The sequence below is a fragment of the Periplaneta americana genome, chromosome 17, assembly GCF_040183065.1.
Source record: "Periplaneta americana isolate PAMFEO1 chromosome 17, P.americana_PAMFEO1_priV1, whole genome shotgun sequence".
In the NCBI taxonomy this organism is placed as follows: Eukaryota; Metazoa; Arthropoda; class Insecta; order Blattodea; family Blattidae; genus Periplaneta; species Periplaneta americana.
This window is the reverse complement of record NC_091133.1, coordinates 14,913,604-14,940,358: the sequence shown is the minus strand read 5'-3', so window position 1 is coordinate 14,940,358 and position 26,755 is coordinate 14,913,604. Positions and strand designations below refer to the sequence as shown.

Here is a 26,755-nt window from a genome sequence, read left to right as displayed (position 1 = left end):
TTTTTGGTAGGAGAATGACCACCTTCCAATCTCTCTATGCATCTCTCCACTTCTTCCACTTCCAACAGCAGTTGCTACAGCATATGATACGATGATGCGCTTTCCCCATTAATAGGTTCAACCTCCTGTGCCAAGCTTCGCATGTATTAATAGTTCTTGGCAGATTTTCAATGACACGATCGTAGCAGTTCCAAGTATCAGGTGCAATGAGTGGCTGTTGTCTGCCTCGTCCACGCCGTCGCCCTTTAATGTAATTATCTTCCACGAAATCAAATACCCAAATCAGATCACCTTTCACTGTTTCCTGAAGTTAGTAAAATGCTTCAAGGACATTCTCTACTGGAACAAAAGCTAGTGAGACGAGTGAGTGAAACTGTGCCCTCAATTTTGAATTTTTTTCAACATTATATTGCTGCACCAATCCTTCGGTCTGAAGCCATCTCCAGAAAGACTGGACAAAGTGAAAAAGAAAACCAGCTACCTTAACTCCATCAAATTCAGTTTTGATTACGTTTGTAACAGTTACAGATATGAATCTTGGGTTTAATTGATTTTCAAAACGTCACCCTACTTCTCGTTTCAATAGTCGAAAGATTGTTTCATACGCCTCTCTGGTTTTCTGTTCCATCAGCATCATTATTACAGACATCCATTCCCCTTGTACATTGACATGTATAGTGTAAAGTTGCAGCATGATTGAAGGAGAGAACATAAAGGTCCCGCCCATTATCCAAAAATGGGACTGTTACAATTTATTTAAATGTGAATTAGTGGCAAACATGATAACTTTCACGTTGTCCACCAGTTCAAAATACAACAACCACCTTTCTCCTTGTACGGTCTTAGTGTATCTGTCGGCTATAACGTTCAGTTCATCAATATTCCTTGGCTCAAGCGTTAGGTGCAGCTTCCTGGCATGGCACACAGTTTTTTTTTAATAGACGGTTTCTTCGGTAGATTCACATTGGCTTCTCTTGCAATAGGCTGTAACTCATTTTGAATAATGACAGACGTTGGTTCTCAGGAAGTCCCCATTCTTCCCTTCATGTTCTCTACACATTCCTTTGCCTTAATCCTTCCCCAGTCTGCAGAATGATTCTTGTGTTCAGACGGTTCTTTGACGACTCTGCTTCCATCTTCTGATAACGTGACTGTTGCATTACACCCTCCATGCATGTCACAGCGCCAAACAACTCCATTCTTATTTTCTCTAAGTCTCGTGTACATGTAGCCAAGATATGTTAATTTGTCAGAGCCTCTTTCTGATTTTGTGAAGCAAATTTCTTCCGCCATAGTTCCGAATTAGTTTACAGCTTCTGGATTTGTCTTGTGTTACCATAGAAATATATTATAAATTGTTGCGAATTTGAGTGTTGCCTTGAATTTTAATGTGTGCCTAATTGTCTTTGATACGAATTTCAATTATGTGGCGAGCTGCCTCTGTGGCCAATTTTCTGTGGCGAGTTGTCCCCAACCCCCACATTTAAAGTGCTATGCGCCAGTTTGTATAATCTCGTAAGCAAAGAATCATCCAGTCCACCTCCTTCACTACCATGGGTAATAGAGGTTCTACTGTACACTCTTCAATTTATCACAGCAATGTACAAGCATCATTAAACCATAGTAATAATTCACACTGACGATCTGGGGATATTTGGGAAAAGTTTATTAAAAGAAGGGACATACCAGGACGAATTTTTTCCAAGGACAGAAAGCAAAAAGCAAAATTTGAGGACTGTCCCAATAAAATGGGGACATCTAGTTAATGTTAATGTTATGTTTTATTTAACGACGCTCGCAACTGCAGAGGTTATATCAGCGTCGCCGGATGTGCCGGAATTTTGTCCCGCAGGAGTTCTTTTACATGCCAATAAATCTACTGACATGAGCCTGTCGCATTTAAGCACACTTAAATGCCATCGACCTGACCCGGGATCGAACCCGCAACCTTGGGCATAGAAGGCCAGCGCTATACCAACTCGCCAACTAGGTCGACGGGACATCTAGTAACCATATGCTAGACTACATTAGACTGCCTTATGTAATCGCTGATTTCCGACCACAGAAGCTCAGGAAGCGGCAACATGAACAAATAAGTGAAGCAGAAAAATATAAGTAATTTCATTACCGACAATCCTTTGAGTAGTTTATACTCGTTAAATTTCGCTGCTTTCATCACGACTACATACATTGTAGTTTACACAACTCTTGTTTATTTAAGATCACTTTGAAAAAATGGAATATTGTACTGGATGCATTTAACCTTGGCATCATACAAAGCTACTAACCAGCCCAGTGTGAAATCAAGGGAGCATTTGGTGTAACCGTAAATATTAGCGGACAACTTTTGGCAGACGTGTTCCAGTAAGCATGGTGGTTATAACTACCTACAGCTGCACTTCCTACTACCACTTACAGTTATATATTCATACATAGCACGCCAGAAGATAGTGCAACTGCCAACTGTTATTTCCCACAAATTTCTCACCTCTAGTTGTGTATTCTTTATTCATTAACAGCAATGGAAAAATCCCAATCTAGTCGTCAGTCCATTCAAGAAACAAACGCACGTGTCTGAAGACTTTCCTATCCAGTTCAGGACAAACCACTATATCACGTCTAGAACGCGACAATTCTAGTCTGCAAGACATCTGTTTTATATTTTCGTAGCTTTGATGGTAAAAACTTACTGTTTTTCTAAAAGCGAGGAGGAAATAATATATCTCAAGCTGTTTAAAACTAATTACATGTGTCAAGAGAGAACTTGAAATGTAGGTGAGTCAATAACAAACTTTTTGCTATGAACCGGGACAACATAACAAAGAGGTAGTGTAATGGTACGTCATCACTCAAAAATCTAATACAAACAAAGAGACAGAATGGTCATTCGATTTCTGTTCCTTGTAATGTATTAGAGTAGATCTTCCTGGCAGAGGATTTGAATGGCAGATAGATAAAAGTAAGATTCCCAACACAATAGCAAAAGCTGGACAATGTAATTGAACATTAACTTAATTAAAACAGATATTTTCCCATAATAAATTGAAAACAAAGAAGTATATGTAATAAAAAAAAAACAACACAAATTCCTGGTTGCAGCGCTATTCCATATCAGTTATATGTATATTCTTTTATTGCAAATAAAGTTGTCAGGTCTATTTTTATATATAAAACTCGAACCAATGTCAAATCCTCCACAATTTTTAACATATATACAGTAAGGAGATTTAAAACATTTCATTCCAACAAAATAATCTATATTTGATTCGAAGTCACAAGATGTCCAGGTAAATTATGTTTCAATTCTTATAAAAAAATATCTCCCTTGAAGCAGTGTCTAATTCCATTTCTTGCACCATGAATTTGTTAAAATATTACTCACTAGTGTGTGCTACTGAACTTAAGAGAACAAGGGTCAGGCTCGCACACTGGATGTAAGGTCAAAGACAACATGATGGAAATATTAGTGACCCTAACAATACACAATGCAGATGCGAAAATAAAAGTGTATTGGTTCAGTGGGTGGTACACTTGAAAATATAGTGCACAGTATACTCACCGCTCAGGAAACACTTCATTCTCTTCTGAAGATACTTTCACTTTCTGTTCCTGCTGAACTCTGTCCACATCGAACAAATCTTCCTGTAAAAGTGAGTAAATAATGAAGAGATAGCCATCTGGGTCATTGGTTTCCTAATTCAGAGACATAACTTTTCAAATCTAATGACCCTAATCTCAATTTTCAGTGAGGTTATAATGACTTCTATACAAAATGGGATTGGTTCCTCCAAACTGCACTGAAATATATCTTTCAAGTATTACTTCAATTCAGGCTAAGTGCAAACTCTCTAACACAAGTTGTTCTTTTCAGATAAGATAGCAGAAAATAAAAATTTTGCTTCCAGACATGCAAATTGGCCTTATTCAGTACAACTATAAATTAATATGTAATACAGATAGTTTCAGCGGACTAAGAAGATTCACGTCTCGAAATGGATTGAGGGATGGAACCTGAAATTTGTCGTGTTTGTGGAAGTTTGTAAATGATTAAGAAACCAATTTCGTGAGAGATAAAAATAGTTATGGCATATGAAAGTGCATAATAAACGGTATTAATGGTGATTTTATAAATACATGTCCAGAAAATTATAAGAAACTATTCTGGCAGGAGTAAAATATATTATGAATAAGCTGAGAGAGAGAGCAGATGAACTACTCAACAATGTTGCGTATTTTCACAGATTTGATTGTAACAAAATAAACTCAAACTGTTATAAACGAAGCTCTAAATTATTTATATAGTTTTTTAAATAAACTTACTTCTTAAAACCATTACAGAACTTTCAAATCTTTTACGAGTTTTGGACAAACCTATCAATCAGCTTGAGTCTATTGATGAATGTTTAGCATAGTAATTGCTAGATCAGAACAAGAAAGGACAAATTTTGTAAAGTTAAAATGAAATCCTCTTGCTATCTACAAGAACTTTCTCCATATATATTCCAGATAAATCTCTGTGAAATACCAGAAAAATATATATTTGCAAATCACTACTTCATTTCAAATCTAAAAACGAAAGCCCTCCAAGTTTATAAGATATTGAAAACAAAAACACAGTTAATATTGCACATTGTTAATGGTTTTGACATAATTAAAAATTCACTACCTGTATATCTGTATAGTGACAGTGAAAAACTTCAGATTTCACGAATGCAAAGCTCATAGGCACTGAAGTATCTTCAACCTTTATCTCTCGTTTCATTTCGTAACTGTGGTCCATACATTCTGCTTTCATGCCTGCCACTTCCAGATGCGATAACTTCGCTTCCTACAGAACATAAAGACGTCATGAATGATTATATTTAGTTATTTTAAAATATCTGTAATATACGTCAATCTGGTTCTGCTTGCCATCTTTTGCTAATTCTCCATATTGTCAACAAATTAGATAAGAAAATTGAACTCAAAATGGCAACAAGACCTTAGGTACACACGCAATGACTGATAATGGGCCAGGTATTCCTTGTGATAATAATTTACATAACTTATTGTTATGTGTATAAGAATGTGATTTGTACTCTACACCATGTCTGCAAATTTCTTTTCGAGTACGATATTTTATTAATTATTATTCAGTACAATAACAAATATATCTTCTAGCACTTTTAAACAAACAAAAAAGAAACAGGAAGACTTTTCACTTTACCTCTGATGAAGCCTCATTGTCTTCTACTTCGTATGTGTTATCATGTGTTTGTAATTCCAATGGATCAACCTCAGGTTCCATCTTGATTAAATCCATCACAACTGAAACAATTGAGGTTATGTGACCGACATTGATTTATAGAAACTGATTGTTGAGAAATTTTCATTAGAAGTTGCTACGATCTAATTCATATGACACTTCCCCGTACTTATCTTCTTTCACAATAGCACTTCCAAGACCCTGGAATTTGCTACCAGCTAGTATTAGGGATTGTCGAAATAAAATTAAATTCAAACGTAAGCTTACTTCGTACTTGGTCAGTAACTGAGACACTTCCAGAAATGGCTTCTTGTACATAGTTGTCTTACTCTAACAAAAAATACTTCAATGTCCAGTCGTTCAGTCATATATAATAATTCTACGTTGAATTTGCAATTCAGTAACTAATTTCATCTTTGTTCTTAACTTATACAAAAATTTGTCTACCTTCATTCTTCAATACTCTCTTTTAACATGATTTTTATAATCACTGATGAACTATTAAGTTATTTTAATTAAATAAATAACGACTTCACAATAATTCAAATTGTCAACACAGTTAAGTTGATATTTATTTAATGTAAATAACTTAGTAGGTCATGAGTAAATTGTCTAGCCTTTATTAATTAGATAATATTATAACACTCAGGTTATACCAAATACCTTACTATAATAATACCGGACAGCTGTATACTAGCAGCATTGGCGTGAGTGCGAAATATCGCGGACCTGACATCTAGCGGAGAGGGATGGAATTACGTCCACACATACAAATATTAACATAGCGATATTCGGACTATTGTTCAAAACGTGAGTTACTAATGTGGAATTATATATGAAACACTTAAGAAATGTTGAATAATATTTCATGTAAAATTATTATCTTATATCAAAGCTGCATATTATGAGAAATATTGCACACTTCATATTACTTTCCGTAATTAATTGTTACATATTTTTTCTTTGGTTTACCGAGACAAAATCAATCTGATATTAGGAATGAATTGAGGCATTGGGTGAGAGAGGGAGCTAAGCCACAATTTTGCAAAAATTGAGATTTTGACATTTTCATGTAATGTATATGCGTATTTAATTCTGTACAAAATATCAACAAATTATGCAGCCTTCTTCCTGGGTATTTTTCGAAATATAATTTTGACGAATTCCGTAAGTCAAGTTTCTGGTGCGAGAGACAGAGCTAAGCCGATCGCTCCGGAAACAGCTGCAGCTCATATCCACCAGTAGTGTATCAGTCTTCAATCACGTGATAGTGTTGTGTATAACATGGCTGACGGTGAAGGTGAGTTAGTTGTGAGCAGCTGAGAAAAACCCAAAAAACGTGTAAGAAAAGAAGAAAACTGGAAGACGAAGAGATCTAAAGTGTGTAGAAACTTGGGCTTAGAATATGTAAGTGACAAAACAAATGTGTTAGTTCCTGCTAAACAGCAAGGAGCAGGTTGTAAGTGCGTGGAGAAAACAGAAGCCGCTAATCTGAAATGGTGCAAATACCTCGTTCTGACTACTGAAGAAAAAGAAAGTATATTTTGTGAATTTTATAAGATTGGAGACTACAATACGCAAAATGCTTTTTTATTTGGCCTAATAAGTAGACAAGAGTGTCATAGGTTTACAAGAAGGAAAGAACTGATGATTCAGTAAAAAGGAAGGTTTCTTTTATATATTCCGTGAAAAACTCAGGAGGGCAGCTGATCCGAGTATGCAGTAAATCATTCTGCAATTCATTTGCCATTTCAAAGAAAAGGCTCTCTATAGCACGAGGAGACAGAAATTTACATGGAGTTACTAAAAAGCAGGATTTTGAAAATAACGATGATGTAGTATTGCAAGATGAACATAAAGATGATTTAATTTTTTCCAAAGTGTCACCACACGTTGATAAGAGAGGTATGCATGGAAACTACAAACACAAGTTGAGTCCTTCAGTTGAAAATGGAGTGGTGAATCACATTAAGAAGTTTCCACTGTATGTTAGCCATTACAGAAGAAGTAAGTCACAGAAAAAGTTCATTAAACCTGTTAAATCTATTTCTGAAATGTATAGATTGTATAAGGAAGAAAAATTGAAAGAAGGTGTGAATATTGTTAGTGAAACCACTTATAGAAGTATATTTAATACTCGTTTCAATATTAGTTTCAAAATGCCGCATACTGATACATGTAAAGCTTGTGATCCATGGCTTTCGAAAGAAGATGATGTCATTCCTTTACAGATACGTTTGCATCAGGCATAAGCTACATCAGCTTACAGTCTTCTTTCAAATTTCAAATCAGAATGCCTAGATGTGAACTGTGACTATTGCTTAATAACTTATGATTTGCAGAAAGCTCTGCCAACACCCAAAATTCCAACAGAAGTTGTTTTTTATTTAAGACAGTTGTGGGTGTACAACCTGGGCATTCATATATGTAATAAAAAGAATGCCATCATGTGTATGTAGCCAGAAAATGTAGCATCACGCGGAGCTTCAGAAATAGCATAATGTGTTTTTAAAATACTGAGAGTCCCAGAATACACAATGAACAAGCGTAAATTACGATTTTTTTTTCTGATTCCTGCTCTGCACAAAATAAAAATAACATTTTGTACATGATGTATTATGGTTTGTTTATGTTAGGGATGTACGATTCAATTGAACACTATTCTCTTGTTCCCGGGCATACGTTTTTACCTTCGGACAGTGACTTCGGTGTGATCGAGAAGAAAATAAGAAAGACATTATGTGTTTACACCTGAAGATTGGTACCGTCTGGTGGAAAATTCAAGAGTCAGAAATCCATTTCAAGTAGTGAAGATGACTAAAGATGATTTTAAAAATTTCCATGATGTTGCAGGAGAAATTGTGAGGGACCAAAAAACTGTGTCAGGAATGAAAATGCAGCTAAGAAAAATTTCAGTGTTTAAAATCGAAAAAAATAAACCTGGTGTGCTACAATATAAAACAATGTATTCTGAATTCTGTCTATGGGAGGAAGTTCGTGTGTTACAAAAGGCGTCTGGAAGACCTCGAAAGAAAGTTAGTGCACCAAGTGAAGACGAAGTGATAATATTTCTGCATACCAACATGAAGTGCTTTATATCCAGCAGGAAGAAAAATTAACGCTGCAAAATGCAAGGACTTAATGACCCTGCTGCCCTACATGCCCCAAAATCACCACTCCACATACAATGGACTTCGACCAGACACTACCTCAGATGATACAATAGAAGAAGATCCAGACGACAAGTGAAGGTAACATATTTTACTTCCAATGCCTTGATTTTGATTTTATTTTTTTGCTTTTTAAATTTTAGTAACAAAAACTTAGCTACAAAAATTTCACGTCATTAAAAAAATTAATGAAACAATTTCATTTCATTTTTTTTTTTAAATCAATAATGATGTTTTACTGAGGGAGGAAATATTTACACATCTGATTTTTTTATTTTATCAGAAAATGGTATTTGCATCCCTAATACTGAAATTGAAGAAGAAAATTAATTGTTAAAAATGATTTTCCTATATAGTTCGAGATGTATACTGCAATATAAGCAGCATTAAAATGTGTGTTAACCTAATGGTTTTCTTACCAGAAGCATAAACACAACACTCAAAATATCTCAGTTCCACCTACTTGTGGCTTAGCTCCCTCTATCACCCGATGCCTCAATTTACAGTAATGTTTTATATACGCATTGCTGACAACTGCAAAGATAAAATTGATAGTAATCTGATGCTTATAATTAGTAAAGGCATGTGGACAACAATAAAACTTAATTTGATAAAACCTTAAAATCCAATACATTTTAACTTCTATTCATTTATTAGGTCTAAACAAAAAAAAAAAACTAATTTGTATTTTTCTATCAACACAAAGACGAAAGAATTAGGCCTACTAAAGAATGTTGTTGACTCACGTTTTATGAACTGTCGGAAATCGAAAGTACGATTTGAAGCAATTTGTAATGCTGCAATGGTCACAATTATAAACAGGACACATACACCCTGACATTTTAACACAGCATTAATTAATAAAACTATTAACTAGCCCAGCAATAATATACATTGCAGTTGATTACAGCTCGTTTCGCGAGTATCTCCACACCGGTAGGTAGGTAGCAGCACCAGCATCATTCGCACGCAAAACTGCTAGGCGTCCGGTATTATTATAGTAAGGTATTTGGTTGTAATGTAATTGTTATTTTAATTCTATTCAAGGTATGCTAGCTGTAATCCCCCTCACGCCATATCTCTTACAGGTTAAATAAATATATAAATATCAAAATCTTTATACTAAGTTTCTAAACATGTCTGAAACCAATAATAATCAGCTACACAAGAATATGGGACATATTTAGTACAATTATAACTCTAAAAATCCACTACTGTAGAGGAAAGGGGTTTTCTCCGATATGTCAGGTTCCATCCCAACAAATCCCCATCATCAACCTATCTCATCGTGATCATAGCATAAATTTGCCAGCTAAGTTATGGCACACCCAGGACAATGATTCTGTCTGTAAATAAATTTGGTCTACACAAATGACATCATATGGGAGAATGACGAAGAGTCAAATACCCGCAGTTACTTAAAAAAAAAGTTTCTCTCCACACAATAGGAAATTTGTTCATAGTGTTATCGCGGAAACTGGAAATTTGGGTGGGAAGAAAGTGAAGTCATGAATCACTTCATATAAGAAGAAAAGAAAGAAAAGACTTTTAATTCGATCTTAGCTTCACTTATAAGACTTCAAGGCCCTCTATCCCGATGTCTAAGATCTGAAAGACAGCAAAATGAGTTCGGAGATTTTCAAGCGCTGGGAAAGGGTACGATAATTTTTCAGTGACATTGTCAGTACTAGTTCAGTTGGAGCAAAACTACTGCAATGGGGGATATAAAAAAATAAGTCACATTAAAAAATTGTGATTCTTTCGTTGTTATTTGCTGTTTTACTATTGGATATGCCAATGCACGCTGTCGGCGTCATGTTCTCTAATATAGGAAAAGGTGGAAGCAACTTTCATCAGTCATACCAACATAACTTGGATAATATTACGAAAGTTTCATGCTAGTGAACACACCAATTCATTATAGGCGTTGATATAACCAGATGCATCTTTCGTATGACTTGCATTTACGAATCCGTGACAGATCAGGTTACTATAAGCATTTGTTATAACCTGCAAATATGGATCTGTGACAAGTACGATAAATTAGTTTAAACTGTTATTATGCTTTGGATTGATAGATTAGTTTAAGTTTGTTTACGGTTTTGTTGCGCCTTGCATTTACATTTTCTAGTAGATAGATCACGAGTTTCCTAAGGTCGAGAAGAATCAGTGGCATATTAGGTTTGGTTTGCTCAAACCTTTTGTATGTGTTGCATATACGTTTTTATTTATTTATTAATTTTTTTTGGTAGATAAGTCTGCATAGGAATCGAACCCTACCCAGGACATATGAAAGAAACCGTGCCTTTCAGAAGTAGAAAGTATCATACCAACATATACGAATCTGTGGAAAGTAAGATTAGGTTAGATTCTTTCGTTATGCATTGTATATACTGTGGCGTCATGTTGGAAGACCTGGTCGCGTCGGGGAGTTTCGCGCGCGTCCGGCAGAAGGAAAGCGCGCTGCGGCGCGGGAAGTAGAAACGCGAGCTTCGGCGGGCTCTGGTCGCGGCGAAAGGAGAGGGGGAGAAAACCGACTGCAGCGGAAGTAACGAAACGTCTGGAGTCTGAGTGTTGGGGCGGCCCAGAAAGTTCGCAAGCCACGCGAACCGATTGTTGTAGAAGCTCGCGACGCAGTACATTCGAGAAAGTGTGATTTAGTAAATAAAAGGGCAAGTGAGCCGCAAGGCAGAGCCAGTTCAGTTGAGTCAGTTTAGTTTAGTTTGCCAGCCAGTCAGCTGTGAGAGAGCTAGTTTGCGGAGACGTATCCAGTGGATCCGAGTTCGAAGTACTGTGGACCTGAGTAACTGTGCAGCGTCCAGGCGAGTGCGGTGTATCCGAAAGTCTTCGCTTCGAAGTGCAGTAACTTATCTGGAAGGCTTGGGGTTCGGCGTACCGTGAACTTCAGTGAGTGAGCTATAAGAACTAGCCAAGGTGAACGAACTGTGAACTGACAGTTTTGTTGTGTAAATAGTGCTTTGTGAGCATTAGTTGAAATTAGGAGTACATTGTTGTTCTTCTCAACAATAAACGTGAATAGTCATTGTCATTCTGTGGAGTGCAATAACGACTACTGTGTTGCAGTGTTGACTGTAATACCCATTGTTCACGGGTGTGTGGTTGTTATTGAAATAAAAATAACACCTTATTGTTAAATAAAAGTTACAATACCTACAAATCTGTGAGAGGTTAGGTTAGACTATTAGTTTAGGCTTTTGTTATGCCTTGCATACACGAAACTCTGCAGGATTTACAATGCCTCGTGATTTTTATTTATTGATGGGGTCAGTACAGGCTAGCGTAATGGACGATGTAGAAACGATGTTACAATACAGAAACTTAGTGTCTGCTTCATTATTATTTGTTGTGCTTCACTGTATTCCAGTGGTTATTTAAGTAATACAGGTTTACGTTCTTCGCATTTCATCGTATCGTGTGTTTTACGTTTTTTCATTCCTTTCTGTCACTAGAAACGACGTTTGCACTTCATTACCGAACAATTTCCTTACAGATTCAATCACTTTCACTTTCATTTCCAAAATCACCGGAACTACCTGAACGCTAGTTTCTCCGGTAACTGTCACAGCACTGAATAGGGGACACCAATACTGTTTTTGTAGTTACTTATTTAACGACACCGTATCAACTATTAGGTTATTTAGCGTCGATGAGATTGGTGATAGAGAGATGGTATTTGACGAAATGATGCAGAGGATTCGCCATAGATTACCTGCCATTCACCTTACGGATGAGGAAAACCCCAACCAGGTAACCAGCCCAAGCGGGGATCGAACCCGCACCCAAACGCAACTTCAGACTGGCAGGCAAGCGCCTTAACCGACTGAGCCATGCCGGTGAAACTTATGGGTGATTGATCTTATTCCCAGATAGTGTACAGTATATAAGTAGACAGCAAGCATGAATTTATTTATTTGCTCGCCAGCATTGTCATCTGAATAAAGTACGATGTCTGCATCCTTCTTTGTGACTAATATCTATTCCAAATACTGAAGCACACAGGAACCCAACTCATTGACACCACGATGGCCATTCTCCTCATTCCATACAAAGCATTTGCATGTATTCAGTTTCAAGTCGTAGATTGTGAAGTTAGTAACATTTAGCTTAGAATTGTAATAAAACAATGACACATCCCCTTTAGGTAGTTACATCACAGCCTGTAGATCATAAACGACTATTACTGCATCAGACCTTTCCTTATCTGTATTCTTCCCTTCTCTTGATAAGCCCTTTTCCCTCAGATGCTGGTCATATTTCTCCCTCAGGTTCTCTTTGCCCTTGTAGTCTGCATTATCAAAAGCTGAGCAGATGTCACATAAGTTATTTTTCGGGACGAAAGACAAAAATTGTAATCTTGTGTAAACATTCTATAAAAGAAAGTATAGTTGACAAATTCAGCATTCTTTTCTTAACAACTGGCCACATAGTCCTTATGAATGTCGGCAATCGATTTGCTTCCATTTATGTTTTTGCACGTAAGTAAATGGCTTTCTATCTTTGCGATAGAATCAATGTGCTGTTTGATTCCTTCCCTTATATTGGGATCAAGAGCGTTATGTTTCCCGTTAATCAAATTGGGACATTACCAAAGTGAACCTTTATCTACACTGGTAACTCTTACGAAGAACACAAACGAGTAAAAAAAAAAACCCAGCAAGGTTGGCACTATAAGCAAGACGTGCGGGAATTCAATCATTGGATTGATTAATTATGTCGGTGTAAAGAGACGAGGACCTACGTGTGTTATCGCTCACATCCATATAGCCAAAACTTTTCTGAACACTTAGCTTGAGTTTCGTCTTTGTCATACTAAGCATAGAAGAAATATACTGACCTATACTGACTAGCGGAGCAAGTATGAAATAACATAAGCTGTGTAGGCTTGTCACTTATTTATATTTAGTATCAAAGGGTTGCAACAAGAATGACATACAGTAAGTGTAAATGAGGGAAGGTGAATCTTACAAGTGATGTACATATTTCATGCAAGAATGTCACATTGTCACACAGCGTCGAACTGGTCACCACAAATAAGCTAAATGTTATTTGTAATAGCGACATAACACCATGGAGTAGGTTTGCTACAAGAATGTAATATTAAAAAATGTAACAAAAACGATCCATATAAAAATTTTCTTGAATAATGTCATAAGACAAAGTAGCCTAAAACATTATTGACGTAAAAAGAAAAGGAGAGTGAAAGTCTTACCTTTATGTTAATATTGTCACAAGTAGAAATAGGTCTGTGTTCTATGAAACAAACCAGAATTAACGTTCCAACAGTCTATGCACAATTGAAATGTGACATTGTTGTTGGCACGCTTGTTCCTCAACTACGTAAACGAAAGAATGACACAGCATGCTCTCTCGCGGCAAATTATGGAAGCACAGTCGACACTCTTTGTGCAAAAGGAATATGTTGAAACGGTTCTCCCTGCATCATTAACTCAAGAATGACAATTTTTGAGATGTGTCACTGTTGCGGCAAATGAGCGATATTTCTACAAAAAATTTATAAATTAATATTTCAACATCCTAAAATAACAACAGTTTTATAACATCTGTACACTTATTGCAGAAAAAAATGAAATTTTAGTAATATGCCCAATTACACACACAGTGTCGGAAAGAGTTAGTGAACCTATACCTTGAATAACCGCGCGATTCCGTGGCTGATTTTTATGAAGTCGTGAAGCAGAAGCCTTAATCTTTCTATTGCAGTAAAAAAAAAACAGCACCAGGTAATACCCGGAAGTGAACTAATACACGCGAGTTTGTTAAAATTAGCCTATGAAAATAATGACAAAAAAAAAACATTTTTTTCAGAGCGCTTTGTTTTCATCAAAATAATTACTATATCGATGAAAATATTTGAAGACTACTGTCTACCCTCCGCCCTGGTGGCTCACTCCAAAACCCACCATAATGAAATGTGCATTCAACAGTCACGCATTTAGTATAACACAACACACAACAGCTTCTACGATCAGTTCTTTCAGATCTTCCCTTTACCCGAAATGCATTCACACTTAGCTGCTTCATAAAAAACAGTAACTATTCACTGCAAACCATACCGCGAATAAATAATATTAATTAAGCTGACACGCTTATACAAATATTGACGAGAAAAGATATGTGCACAAAAAGAGATGATCAAGTTTCGACTGTCATACGGCCTCAAGTTTGCGCGAAGCGGTGGGAGTAGTGTAATCTGTTCCCTGAGTCAGGGAACAGATTACCCTTGGCAAAGCTGAATAGTCAGGGACCCTGTCTATTCAGCTTTGCCATGTATTATTTTCCTACTAGAATGAGTTTTATAAAATCGCTTTTGGCCGCCTAAATCGGCCGAATACCCCACTGTGGTACATAAATTTCAGATTAGAATATAACCGTCGCGACGGTTATATTCTAGTCTGAAATTTATGTTGTGTTATATTACGTTGGAGTAAAATTTTGCAACTTACCTCTTTCACAATTGCAATCCAACGAAACAAATACATACGGAACTACGTAAGTATTATGCCCACCCAAAGTAAAAACTTTACAGTTCACAGCTTCCGTATAGACTCTCAGGAATGAAAGAGATCAATGATGCAGTGAATATGGCGACTACACGGATCTCACTGCTCCAGAGATGCGCTGTCATGTTAGACACAGCCGTCAAGCTTTTAAGAAAGACGATAGAATGTTAAATGTTATGTTTTATTTAACGACGCTCGCAACTGCAGAGGTTATATCAGCGTCGCCGGATGTGCCGGAATTTTGTCCCGCAAGAGTTCTTTTACATGTAAGTAAATCTACTGACATGAGCCTGTCGCATTTAAGTACACTTAAATGCTATGGACCTCGCCCGGGATCGAACCCGCAACCTTGGGTATAGAAGGCCAGCGCTATACCAACTCGCCAGCCAGGTCGACGAGACGATAGAAGATCAGAATCTGAGAGGATAAAAAGAAAGGAGGGAGCACTCCAAGCAAATATGCTTGATATCGGTGCGACGGATATGACGTCAAACTACACCTTCTATGCCCCATAATCCTCCGCGAAATACCGCCAATCGTCAAATATTCAATTGCTACTATCGGTTTCGGTCATACGTAAACGGTTTAGAATGGATGTGGAGGTAGCAGGAGTATTAGCAGATTATTGTAACAATGTAAATTTCACTGTATATTTATTAAAAATGTTATGGTTGTGACATGGACTGAACATTTCATTTCCACATTCTTTCTCGTATCAAGAAGCACAGGGAGACATATCAACGGACATATTCTACAGTTGAGCCGAGCAGAATATTACAGTATTAAAAAAAAAAAAAAAAAAAAAAAAAAAAAAAAAAAGAAACACTTGCTTAACTTGGCTACACTTTTAAAATATTCACGACATGAAACAATTTGTAATCGTAATATGAACAAAACAGCTGATAACACCGGAAAAAGAGATGAACTATGGGTAATTTGACGGCCATACTAGTACACCTTTTTGGTTCCACCGTTTCAAGCTTATGGCCCAGGGTTGATCAGAATTAAATCTATAGTCCCGTCGCTCTAATTTCCGGCAGCCAATTGCGTTGAAGGTCGGCTATATTTAAACGTGTGCGTCTTGTGATTCGCTGAGGAAGACGTTATTCATTTCTTAAGGCTCGATAAATAATATAATCGCCCGCTTGGCTCTTTCGTTGGCGTTTGCAGAAAGCACACGAAGACTTTATTTGCTGCTCAATTATTTCCTGAATTACAGTGCGTTTGATTTATTATCATAGAAGCTACGACATGATAATGTTTAACGGTGTGGCAAATAGATTCCTAGTATGGTAGCTCGGCAACGAAAGAGCAAAAATGGCGAACGATACTACGTACCCAGACTTTATAGAGCCTTCACTTCCTAAGACGTAAGCAAAGAGAAGGAATCGCGTCGGGAATAACAGCGTCACAACTATAGCATAATTTTAGTGTACTCCGAAACATCTGCTTTATCATAACAACATACAATCATAATTCAAATAATATCTGAATATGAAAAATGAAAAAGAAAATCCTAATTTATTTACAAATTTAATCAATTAAATCCCGTGTCTGCCACTGGAGCAAAGGGCCGTAACATATCTTCTTAACTTTTCTCTATTTTTATCCAGTAAGTTTAGGCTGCCCAGCATTTCCTAGTCTCTTGCATTACTTCTACTCTTCTCCAAGTCTTCAGAGTTCTACCTCTGAAAAAATACTTGTGGGTTTCATCTCCATGAGTTCTCTTTCCTCAGGCTATCCAATTACATCTGTTGCGCTTCCTTTGTGGGACTATTTCCTCCTCCCGTATTCTCTTTAGTGCTTCATTAAAGTAGGTTACGGTACCTACTTTGCTAAAAAGTTAACATTGTAAAGAAGTTGTAAAGTTAAGCAGTGAGTACCTACCTAATTTCTCGCGCCTTCTAATCTCTACATGTACAGTATTTTGTGATATTCAAGACGAAAGCATGAATATTTCCTTGTAGCTATTATGTATCAATACTAACCCCGTGTATTGTACTAGTCTATTGTAAAACCCTTCTGTAGGCTAGATATTTCATCTGGACTGTGATTAAGAATTAAGACTTTGCAGTCCTACAAAGGTTTTTTTGACGTGTTCCATATTCTAACTGTGAAGAGATGTACGAATACCATGGAATGTAAATACAGTAGGAAATAAGATAGCCTATAATAAATTCCACTCACTGATACTAGGGTTTAAAAATGTCTGACATGACCTTCTGCTTTATTTAATTCCTCTAAGCTCCTCAGCAACTTGGGAATTGTGATTGACTTTCTCAACAATATTGCTTAGTCTACTGGTACTTTAGGAAACATTAGCTAGGCTATATACTATTTATTTACTATGAGTCTAGACTGAGATGTACCGGTAACAGAAGAGAATTTTTTTTTTTTGTCTTTATAATGCGAAGCAGATGAATAAAATGTTTTTCAAACAAGTTATCTTTCCTGCAAATGATCTAATATCCTTGCAAAGGAATATTGATGGACGTCACCATCCTTCGTAAAAGAACACGTGTTAAGTACCTAATTGTACCTAGTTTTTAATTGACTTAATATATACCTACATCAGTCTTATAATGCTATCATATGTAATTTTGACGTCAACAATTGAGGACCGTTCTTGCAAAACTTTCTAACTGTAAAAAATAAATTTTATAGGAAACACAAAAAACTGAAGTAACTGCAAGTTCTGCTATAGCTCTCACATAGCAAAAACCAAGTTTTGAAAAAACGATCACAATTTGACACACTACTGTGAAGGAAATAATATTTTCCTAAGAAGCCTTTAGCATCATGTAGAGGCCTGTCTTATGTTAACTAATCCACCAAAATCTCAATTTTGAAAATTTTGCAGTGTAGCAAGTTTTGCAAAAACGGTCCTCAATTCATCCTCATTACATTTCCAACAATCAAGCCTCTTCTCCTTCTAGCTGTGCCTCCATCTGCCAGTTGCTAATTAGGAGTTGTGACAGCAGGTTGCAACTTCAGGTTTAGCTAAGTTATTATAAGATATATTTGGAAGTGTATGTCAGATTTACGTATCAATAGTATTAATATAAAATTTTGTCAGTAAATTTTATTTATTTTCTTATATATGTTTTTATGTAACAAAGCAACAAAGGTTGAAAACATACGTTATGATCCTGGCACATTATGCGAAATATATATGAAAGTTCAGATAAAACTGCTGAAGGCAATCAGAGCCTGATTTTCAATTTCAGAGGCCCGGAGCTTAATTTTCTGTATGAGGCCCCTTCTTTTTAATATAACTAGACCTATCTTATTTTATTTAAATAATTCTGTCACGTACGCCTATCCACTTTCACAGAGTTTTCATTAATCCTCTACTCTGAGGAGAAGAATTAAAAAATAAAGTGGTCCCATAAGGTATCAGTGATTATGTGTGGCCACAAGACAGGACCAGAGCTGATTGAATTTGTTGTAGTACTGGTACTATCCCTTGTTTCCTCTAGTGCAATAATTAAGGAGTTTGAAAGGAATGTTCATGTTTCCTAAGTTCTGGCTTAGGCTTATACAAAAAATTACTTTGGCTCTCCACAATTTAGTAGCTCTGGCGGATTATTGTCTCTGTATGCAAAAATCTTCATTAGTCTACATTAAAACATTCTTAAATTTTTTTAAACTGGAGGTCTCTGTGGGTAAAATATTTACAGCTAGTAAGTTAACATACTTGCTCAATGATCAGCGTTGTTTTTCCTGTTGTTGAATTTCAATAGCTTTCTGTTTTCTCTTGTTGGTTTCTAATTCAAATTTGCTTGGGAATTTCAAAGACACTACACACTGATAATGGTCATATGCCAACAAAAATTAGATAAGCTGCAAGGAATACAAACTCTAGGCGCCTTGTTTAACATTCAATACAGTTAGAAATGACAATGTTGTTGACTTGGCTGATGAATTCATTATTAATAATTTAAATAGGTCTACTGTTATAATTTGAATAAACTGTAACTTACATCACAACCAATTTTTACATATGTAATCTTCATCTTACGATGTTTGGTGACGTATACACGTCCGTTGATGGACATATTAATGAATTTAAATACTATTATAGTCACATGGTATGAAAGAAAAGTCCACACCTGTGGAGTAACGGTCAGCGCGTCTGGCCGTGAAACCAGGTGGCCCGGGTTCGAATCCCGGTCGGGGCAAGTTACCTGGTTGAGGTTTTTTCCGGGGTTTTCCCTCAACTCAATACGAGCAAATGCTGGGTAACTTTCGGTGCTGGACCCTGGACTCATTTCACCGGCATTATCACCTTCATTTCATTCAGACGCTAAATAACCTAGATGTTGATACAGCATCGTAAAATAACCCAATAAAAAAAAAATGAAAGCAAAATTTCACAACCTCGAGCGGGAATCGAACCTGCGACTTCCTGTTCTCCGGTCAGGCGCTCTACCACTGAGTTATCGAATTCGTCTCACGCCAAAGGCTTGGAATTATCCTTTGATACTGGCGACTCTGTTATAGAGTACTGTCCATAGCGTCTGATCTAGTCAGCACTGCTTATGGGTTGAAAGAAACTTTACAAATGTAATCTTCGAAATTTCTTTCATACCATGGCATGATTGTAACTATAATAGTATTTAAATTCATTAATTTTTACATGTTGAACACATTAAACTCTGCAATCAACTTATGACTATACGTGATATTTTATGTGTTTTCTAACATAATAATTAATTTCGTAATTACTTATTTCTTCAATTCTGAATTTCAGTTGGCAAAGTTATCTATTTCTTTCGCATAATTCATTTAAAAATGTTTGTTCCTGGATTCTGAGGCCCTGAGCAGAGCCACCATAAGCTCCTGCCTAAATCAGGCCCTGAAGACAATGTAGAGTTTGATGATGAAGTCTGTGACAGTGACAAGGATCCAGAATACATACTGAGAAGAAATTGCAGCTCAAGGACAAATTTTATTGGAAGATCCAATAGAAGAGATTGAGAATAAATTGTAGGAAAGAAGGGGAAAAAGTGCTTCTTCTAAGCAAGAAAACAGAAAACGGGCAACTCATCACGTATTTAGCTACAAAAGAAAGAAAGTATACAAAATTCAAGCGAAACACCTCCAGTTGAAGATGAAGAGTATTCCTATGCTGAAAATCTAAAATAAATCTCCAATCGAATTTTGAAGCCAATTTCCCAGACCTTTCTTATGGGAGAAAGTTTTTCTTCCTGCCTGCTCTGCACTCGCGTATTTTTATCATCAATTGAAATGTAGCTGATTAGTAGACATAGTATCATGATAACACTCACCAAAATATGTTGTATAAAACATGTTTGCAGATTGGTGGGTGTATTCAAGGGCTGACATTAATACTAAGGTTCATAACAATCCTTGATTTCCATGTAAGTAAAATTACTCAAACAAGAAACAAAACAAATAAATAAAACTAAGAAAGCAATTAAATTGTATAGGTACTGAAATATTTTCTTTTACGTAGATTTGTGATTTTTTTTCCCTGTAAATCTACTATCATATAAACAGAAATTAGAAACAAAAACAGAAATTCTAACCTTAGCAAATCAATACATATACTCTACAATAAATTTCCTCTTATGTAATAAAGCAAATTTTCCAACTAACTCAGCCATACATAGTATAAATACCCTCAGAAGGAATGATTTTCATACGCCATCATCAAATTTATCATGCTTTCAAAGGGTAGTATCTTACATGGCGATAAAAATGTTCAATAGTCTTCCTGAAGACATTAAGAATCATAGCCAAAACCCTGCATTATTTAAGGTAAAACTAAAAAATTACTTAATATCTCACACTTCTATTCTGTAGATGCCCGCCCGCCCGCTGGCCTGCCTGCCTAATAAATTTAAAGAAGAAACTGAAAATTATATTCAGAAAAATTTTCTTGTAGTTAGATCTGTATGATTTTATGTCATGTGTTTATTTTCATGAAAATAAAAAGTTGAAAAAAAAAAAAAGGAGACCTAAACAAATAAAACTACAAAGAAAGAAAGAAATATTATATTCCGAAACGATTATATTGCTGAAAAACATTTTCTCGCCTATTACGTCATATTAACGTAACAATAATAATACAGTAACACTCAATGACGATAGCATTCTTGTGTTAACAGATATTGAGGAACTCATACGCAGTTACGAAACTCATGAAGGCAAATACGTACACAAATAATGTAGTGTAGGCTACCCATATTACTCTCTTAGAATTTGCACGTAATTATTATACAGTCTTTCCGTATATAATTACGTAATAAGTAATTCGTGGCGCTACAGCCCGTGAAGGGCCTAGACTGACCAGCCAGGTGCTGGCCTCACGCCTACATGGCAAAGCAGAGGTGGACGATCATCCAACCAGAATGGAGATATCGTGTGGTTAGCATGATGATTCCCCCAGCCGTTATAGCTGGCATTCACAACCAGATTTCGCTACCTATCGTAGCTCTCCAAGTGCATCACGATGCTGGGTGGGCACTGGTCCCATACACTGGCCGAAATTTCATGAGAAAATTTCTTCCTAAATGAGGACTCCAACCAGCGCGTATTCCGTAACGCGAGTCCTAGACAGGATGACTTAGACCACGACGCCACGGCGTGGGACACATAATTACGTACTTACTTACAAATGGCTTTTAAGAAACCCGAAGGATCATTGCCGCCATCACATATGCCCGCCATCAGTCCCTATCTTGTGCAAGATTAATCCAGTCTCTATCATCATATCCCACCTCCCTCAAATCCACTTTAATATTATCCTCCCATCTACATCTCAGCCGCCCCAAAGGTCTTTTTCCCTCCGGTCTCCCAACGAACATTCCATATACATTTCTGGATTTGCCCATAATACTACATGCCCTGCCCATCTCAAACGTCTGGATTTAATGTTCCTAATTATATCAGGTGAAGACAACAATACATGCAGTTCTGCGTTGTGTAACTTTCTCCATTCTCCTGTAACTTCATCCCTCTTAGCCCCAAATATTTTCGTAAGAACCTTATTCTCAAACACCCTTAATCTCTGTTCCTCTCTCAAAGTGAGAGTTCAAGTTTCACAACCGGTAATCTAACATACTTACTTACTCCTGAGCTTCATGGTCCTCTGAGAACCTTAGCTTCCTTCATAATAGTTGTCCATGCCTCTGGTAATACGACTGTTTAATAAATTCTAACTTTCAGATTTTTTGAGAGCAGACTAGATGACAAAAGCTTCTCAACAGGCATTTTCCATATTTATTCTGTGTTTAATTTCCTCCCTAGTGTCATTTATATTTGTTACTGTTGCTCCAAGATATTTGAATTTTTCCACCTCTTCGAAGGATAAATCTCCAATTTTTGTATTTCCATTGCATACTATAGTCTGGTCACGACACTTTATCACATACTTTGTCCTTTCGGGATTTGCTTCCAAACCTATCACTTTACTTGCTTCAAGTAAAGTTTCCGTCTTTTCCGTAATCGTTTGTGGATTTTCTCCTAACATATTCACGTCATCTGCATAGAAAAGAAGCTGATGTAACCCGTTCAATTCCAAACACTGTTATCCTGAACTTTCCTAATGGTATATTCTACAGCTATGTCCTTCTTTCTTCCTCCTTTAGCAGGTGAAGAATCTGTTTGGCAAGTGATATAATTGCAAAATGAAGGACTAATCCTTGACTTCTATACTTGAAGGGCCTGATGAGCATTTTTTAACCTCTTTAGCCCTATTCTTTACAGGGGTTAATGTTATACTTGAGCATGGGCCTTGCTGAAAGTTAGTATTCTGCATTTCTGCATTCCTTGCTATAAAAATAAAATAATTTAATAAATAAAATAAATAATTTATTTATTTATAGTGCCAGAGTTAAAGCTTTTTCTTACACTCTGCTAGGTCACAAAGTATACAAGCATTAAAATTTAGTAAAAAGTTAAAGAACAGAATACTAACATATTAAAAAAAATAATAGCATAACGGAGTCAACACTAAACAATATGAAAATAATACCATAATAGAAATGTTATGGTTTATTTAACGACGCTCGCAACTGCAGAGGTTATATCAGCGTCGCCGGATGTGCCGGAATTTTATCCCGCAGGAGTTATTTTACATGCTAGTAAATCTACTGACATGAGCCTATCGCATTTAAGCACACTTAAATGCCATCGACCTGGCCCGGGATCGAACCCGCAACCTTGGGCATAGAAGGCCAGCGCTATACCAACTCGCGAACCAGGTCGACTCCTTAATAGACAAAATGAAGTAAAATACAGATCTAAAATTGCAATGTAATAAAAGCTACTCAGTACAAATAGTTTACTGGGAAAACGTAAGGAAGAATACAGCAAATGGAATGTAATAAAATAATACACTAATTAAAACAATAAAAAATACGAAATTGAAGTAAAATTCACAATAAAAAGGCTATGATAATAAATTCCATCTGGTGATCAACAGACCAAAAAAAAAAGAAAAGGAAAAAAAAAAAATATATATATATATATATATATAGTACATATATAGTATATTATATATATAGTACAAATCTGTCGCAGAGAAAAGGGATTTTAATTGAAGGGGATCTGAAAAAGTGCAATTATAGTTTATTTTTGAAACTAGATAATGTCCGACAGTCTCTGACATGCTGTGGTAGAGAGTTCCAGAAATGAGCTGCAGAGACAGTGAAAGATGAAGAGCAGAAGAATGTTCTGTGTTTAGGAATGGAGAGTGTGATATGGTAATCTGAGCGAGTATCTATTTCGTGATATGAGGACAAATGTTGAAAACGAGTCGATAAGTAGCTAGGGATAGAGTTCTGAAGAATATTGAAGGTAACGTGAGAGAGTCAATAGTACTTTGCTCTTTGATACGGACCAAGGACAGCATATTTAATGAAGTTGAGATACGGTCAGCTCTACGGACATTGCAAATAAAGTTAGTAAGTTAGTTAGTTAGTGGTGTTTAAAAAGGCTGCGTCAGCTACTATGGCTATTTGCACCCTTATCCAAAATCCTTCACTAAACAGAAACTCAATACAATAACCAGAATATTTCAAAGAACTGAAAAGCTTTGCCATGGTTAAAACGAGGTTCACAAATGCAGTTTCAACAAAGTGATCCATAAAAAGAAAACATAAAAGTGAGCATTTCTCAGACCCTATCTAGTTTTTATGAAGAAACAATAAAATAATAAAACAAATGCCACCAGAAATAAATTATCTGGCGCATTTGTAAAATGCTCGGATGTAAAATGTCCGAATGTCAAGTTTGTTAAAAACATACTGGTACTAAACAAATGTAACCTCCAGATGTAAAGGGTCCAGAGGATAAGTAAAAAACAGTCATTATAAAACTAAATCACCTTATCCAGTCCTAAATTCGATAAAAATTCTGAACTGCATTTCCAAGAGCGTCATGCAGAGCTGGCTGAATTCCATATTGCCGACGGACAAGGTCATATTTTCTACAATGCAATAAAAATGTTCCACCGTAAGTGGAACATGGCATGTATCACATTCCGGCTCAGGCTCGCCACGTAAGAGATGGCCATGTGTCAGATGACAGTGGCCAATCCTCAACTGGGTAAGTTAAACTTCTTCGTGTCGTAACGCTCTTGTGGACGAATCCCAAACTCGAACAGTATTATTTATTCTTCGTAATTTGTTTCCCTCTTGTGCAGACCATTCTCCTTCCCATTGCCACCATACTATATGTTTCAGGTAATTTTGAATATCTTGCCACCTCTCACGTCAATACACCTCAGATCCATTCATAGCACCATCCCTTCCTGCAGCATCCTCTGCCTCGTTACCAGGGATGCCAACATGACCCGGAGTCCACACTACTCCAATCCCATAACCAGAGGTTAGGAGATTGTGGGAAAGTTCCTGGGTTCTCAACACAAGCAGATCATCAGAATTCAAATGCTTCAGTGACTGAATGGCGCTTAAAGATTCGGAGCAGATAAGGAATCTGCCCCGGGGTTGTCTAATGAAAAAAATAAAGCTCCATAAAAAACATTTAGTTCTGCGGTAAAAAAAAAACTAGTGTACTGGGATATTTTATATTTAAATATCTGCCCATTTGTAGTCGAAACCAGAAAACTTTATGTGAACATTTCTTAAATTTGAATGAAGCGGGTCAGACAATGGAAATGGTAGTGAATGTCCACAAAACCAAATATATGTTCACGGGGCAAGCAATATTACGAGGAGGAGAATCCCTTTCATTCCAAGAATATGAGTTTGAACGAGTCACGCAGTTTAAATACTTAGGATCAATCGTGACAGCTGATAATAATATGGATGCAGAAATTAAAACAAGGCTATTAGCTGCAAATAGAAGCTATTATGGAATGGCAAGACTATTTAGATCTAGAATTCTCCAAAGGTCAACAAAGATCCAACTATATAAAACCCTAATAAAACTAGAATTATTATATGGAGCAGAAACATGGACCATGACGAAAGCAGAAGAAAATTCTCTTAGATCTTTTGAAAGAAAGATCCTACGTAGAATATTCGGTCCAATAAATGACAGAGGTTTGTGGCGAGAGAGATACAACAGCGAAATAGACAGAATGTATGGTGAACATAACACAATCGCCGCCATAAAATCCTCGAGAATAAAATGGTTGTGGCATGTAATGAGGAATACGGAGAATAACATCCCAAAAAAGGTATTATTCAGTGAAATGTGGGGACACAGACGACCTGGACGACCCAAACTGAGATGGTTGGATGGTGTGACAGATGATTTGGCAAGAATGGGAATAAGAAATTGGAGAAGAAAAGTACAGGAGAGAGACGAATGTAGAAAGATTGTTGAAGAAGCCAAGGCCCACTTAGGAATGTAGCGCTGATGATGATGATGATGATGATCTGTCCATTTGCAACAAAGGAACAACCAACATAATAATTTTCTCGGGATCCGTCAATAAAAACTAATGAATAATTTGAAAACTGTGATAAAAGTTCACTAAAAGGAAGTCTATAAAAAAAGCTGGTGTAAAATTCTTAAAATCTCGGCTCAGACTGTCATCAAACATGGGACGTCGCATAATCCACGGTGAAGCGGTCGTATACTGCAGTGTGCGAACTGTTGGCAGGCGGATGTCGAGCTCGGAGAGCAGTTCACAAAACCACACACCTACTGGACGAAGTTCCCATAGACTTTCACTGTATTGGCCGTAAAGAGACACATGTAAAAGGAGCCGTAAGAATTGTGCTCGGACTGTGAGAGGAGCATACGAGCACAACAAGACATTACGTCATCAATACAGTGATGGTTCTCCCGCTTCACAATACAGACTCTCTATCCGACTCGTTCGGAAGGCCCCTGTAGCGAGTCGTATCCCATGATGATGCATAGTGTGTAAGAGACGTAATGTCGATTTATTTGCTGAGCCATAGGTAAAACAGCCAGCTTTGACCGGATAAGAGCACGATAAAGACGTAAAACCACTATGCGGTCTGCACCTTAGTGAACCCCTGACAAAAGGCGTAAAATGTTTAACGTTTTTTCGCAACGCCTTCTCAAATCACGTATATGTGCCTCCCACGTTAATTTATAATCAAAGATAAGGTCCAAAAATCTCGCAGTGTCTGTATATTACAACTCCAATCCATTAGGACGCCGTTCAGGATGAGGATGCAGACTAAGATGGTTACAGAAGTGGACACACTGCGTTTTCAGAATGGAGAATTTAAAGCCTTGCGAACAGCCCATTCTGATAGCACTTTGATGACCGGTTGCAACTGTCGACTGATGGATGGAAGATATCGGGAGATGTAATATACACTGAA

At 36.7% G+C, this 26,755-nt stretch overlaps 1 protein-coding gene across 8 annotated transcripts in view; it reads right to left on the bottom strand.

The window, feature by feature from the left end:
* The window catches only part of LOC138692862 (zinc finger protein 708-like), a 140,968-nt gene extending 125,923 nt beyond the window's left edge, over nt 1–15,045 (bottom strand). For 4 of the 8 annotated variants that reach the window (XM_069816159.1, XM_069816158.1, XM_069816161.1 and 1 more), the window contains exons 1-2: nt 4,667–4,804; nt 3,560–3,642 (exon numbers count right to left, since the gene is read on the bottom strand). In XM_069816159.1, coding sequence (XP_069672260.1) covers nt 3,560–3,578 — 19 coding nt within the window. In that variant the 5' untranslated portion in view covers nt 3,579–3,642; nt 4,667–4,804. Of the gene's footprint in view, nt 1–2,874; nt 3,395–3,559; nt 3,643–4,666; nt 4,829–5,206; nt 5,308–14,900 lie in introns of those variants that run through there. The other 4 variants (XM_069816160.1, XM_069816157.1, XM_069816162.1 and 1 more) reach the window with 3 other exon arrangements.
* Nucleotides 15,046–26,755: the final 11,710 nt, after the last annotated feature.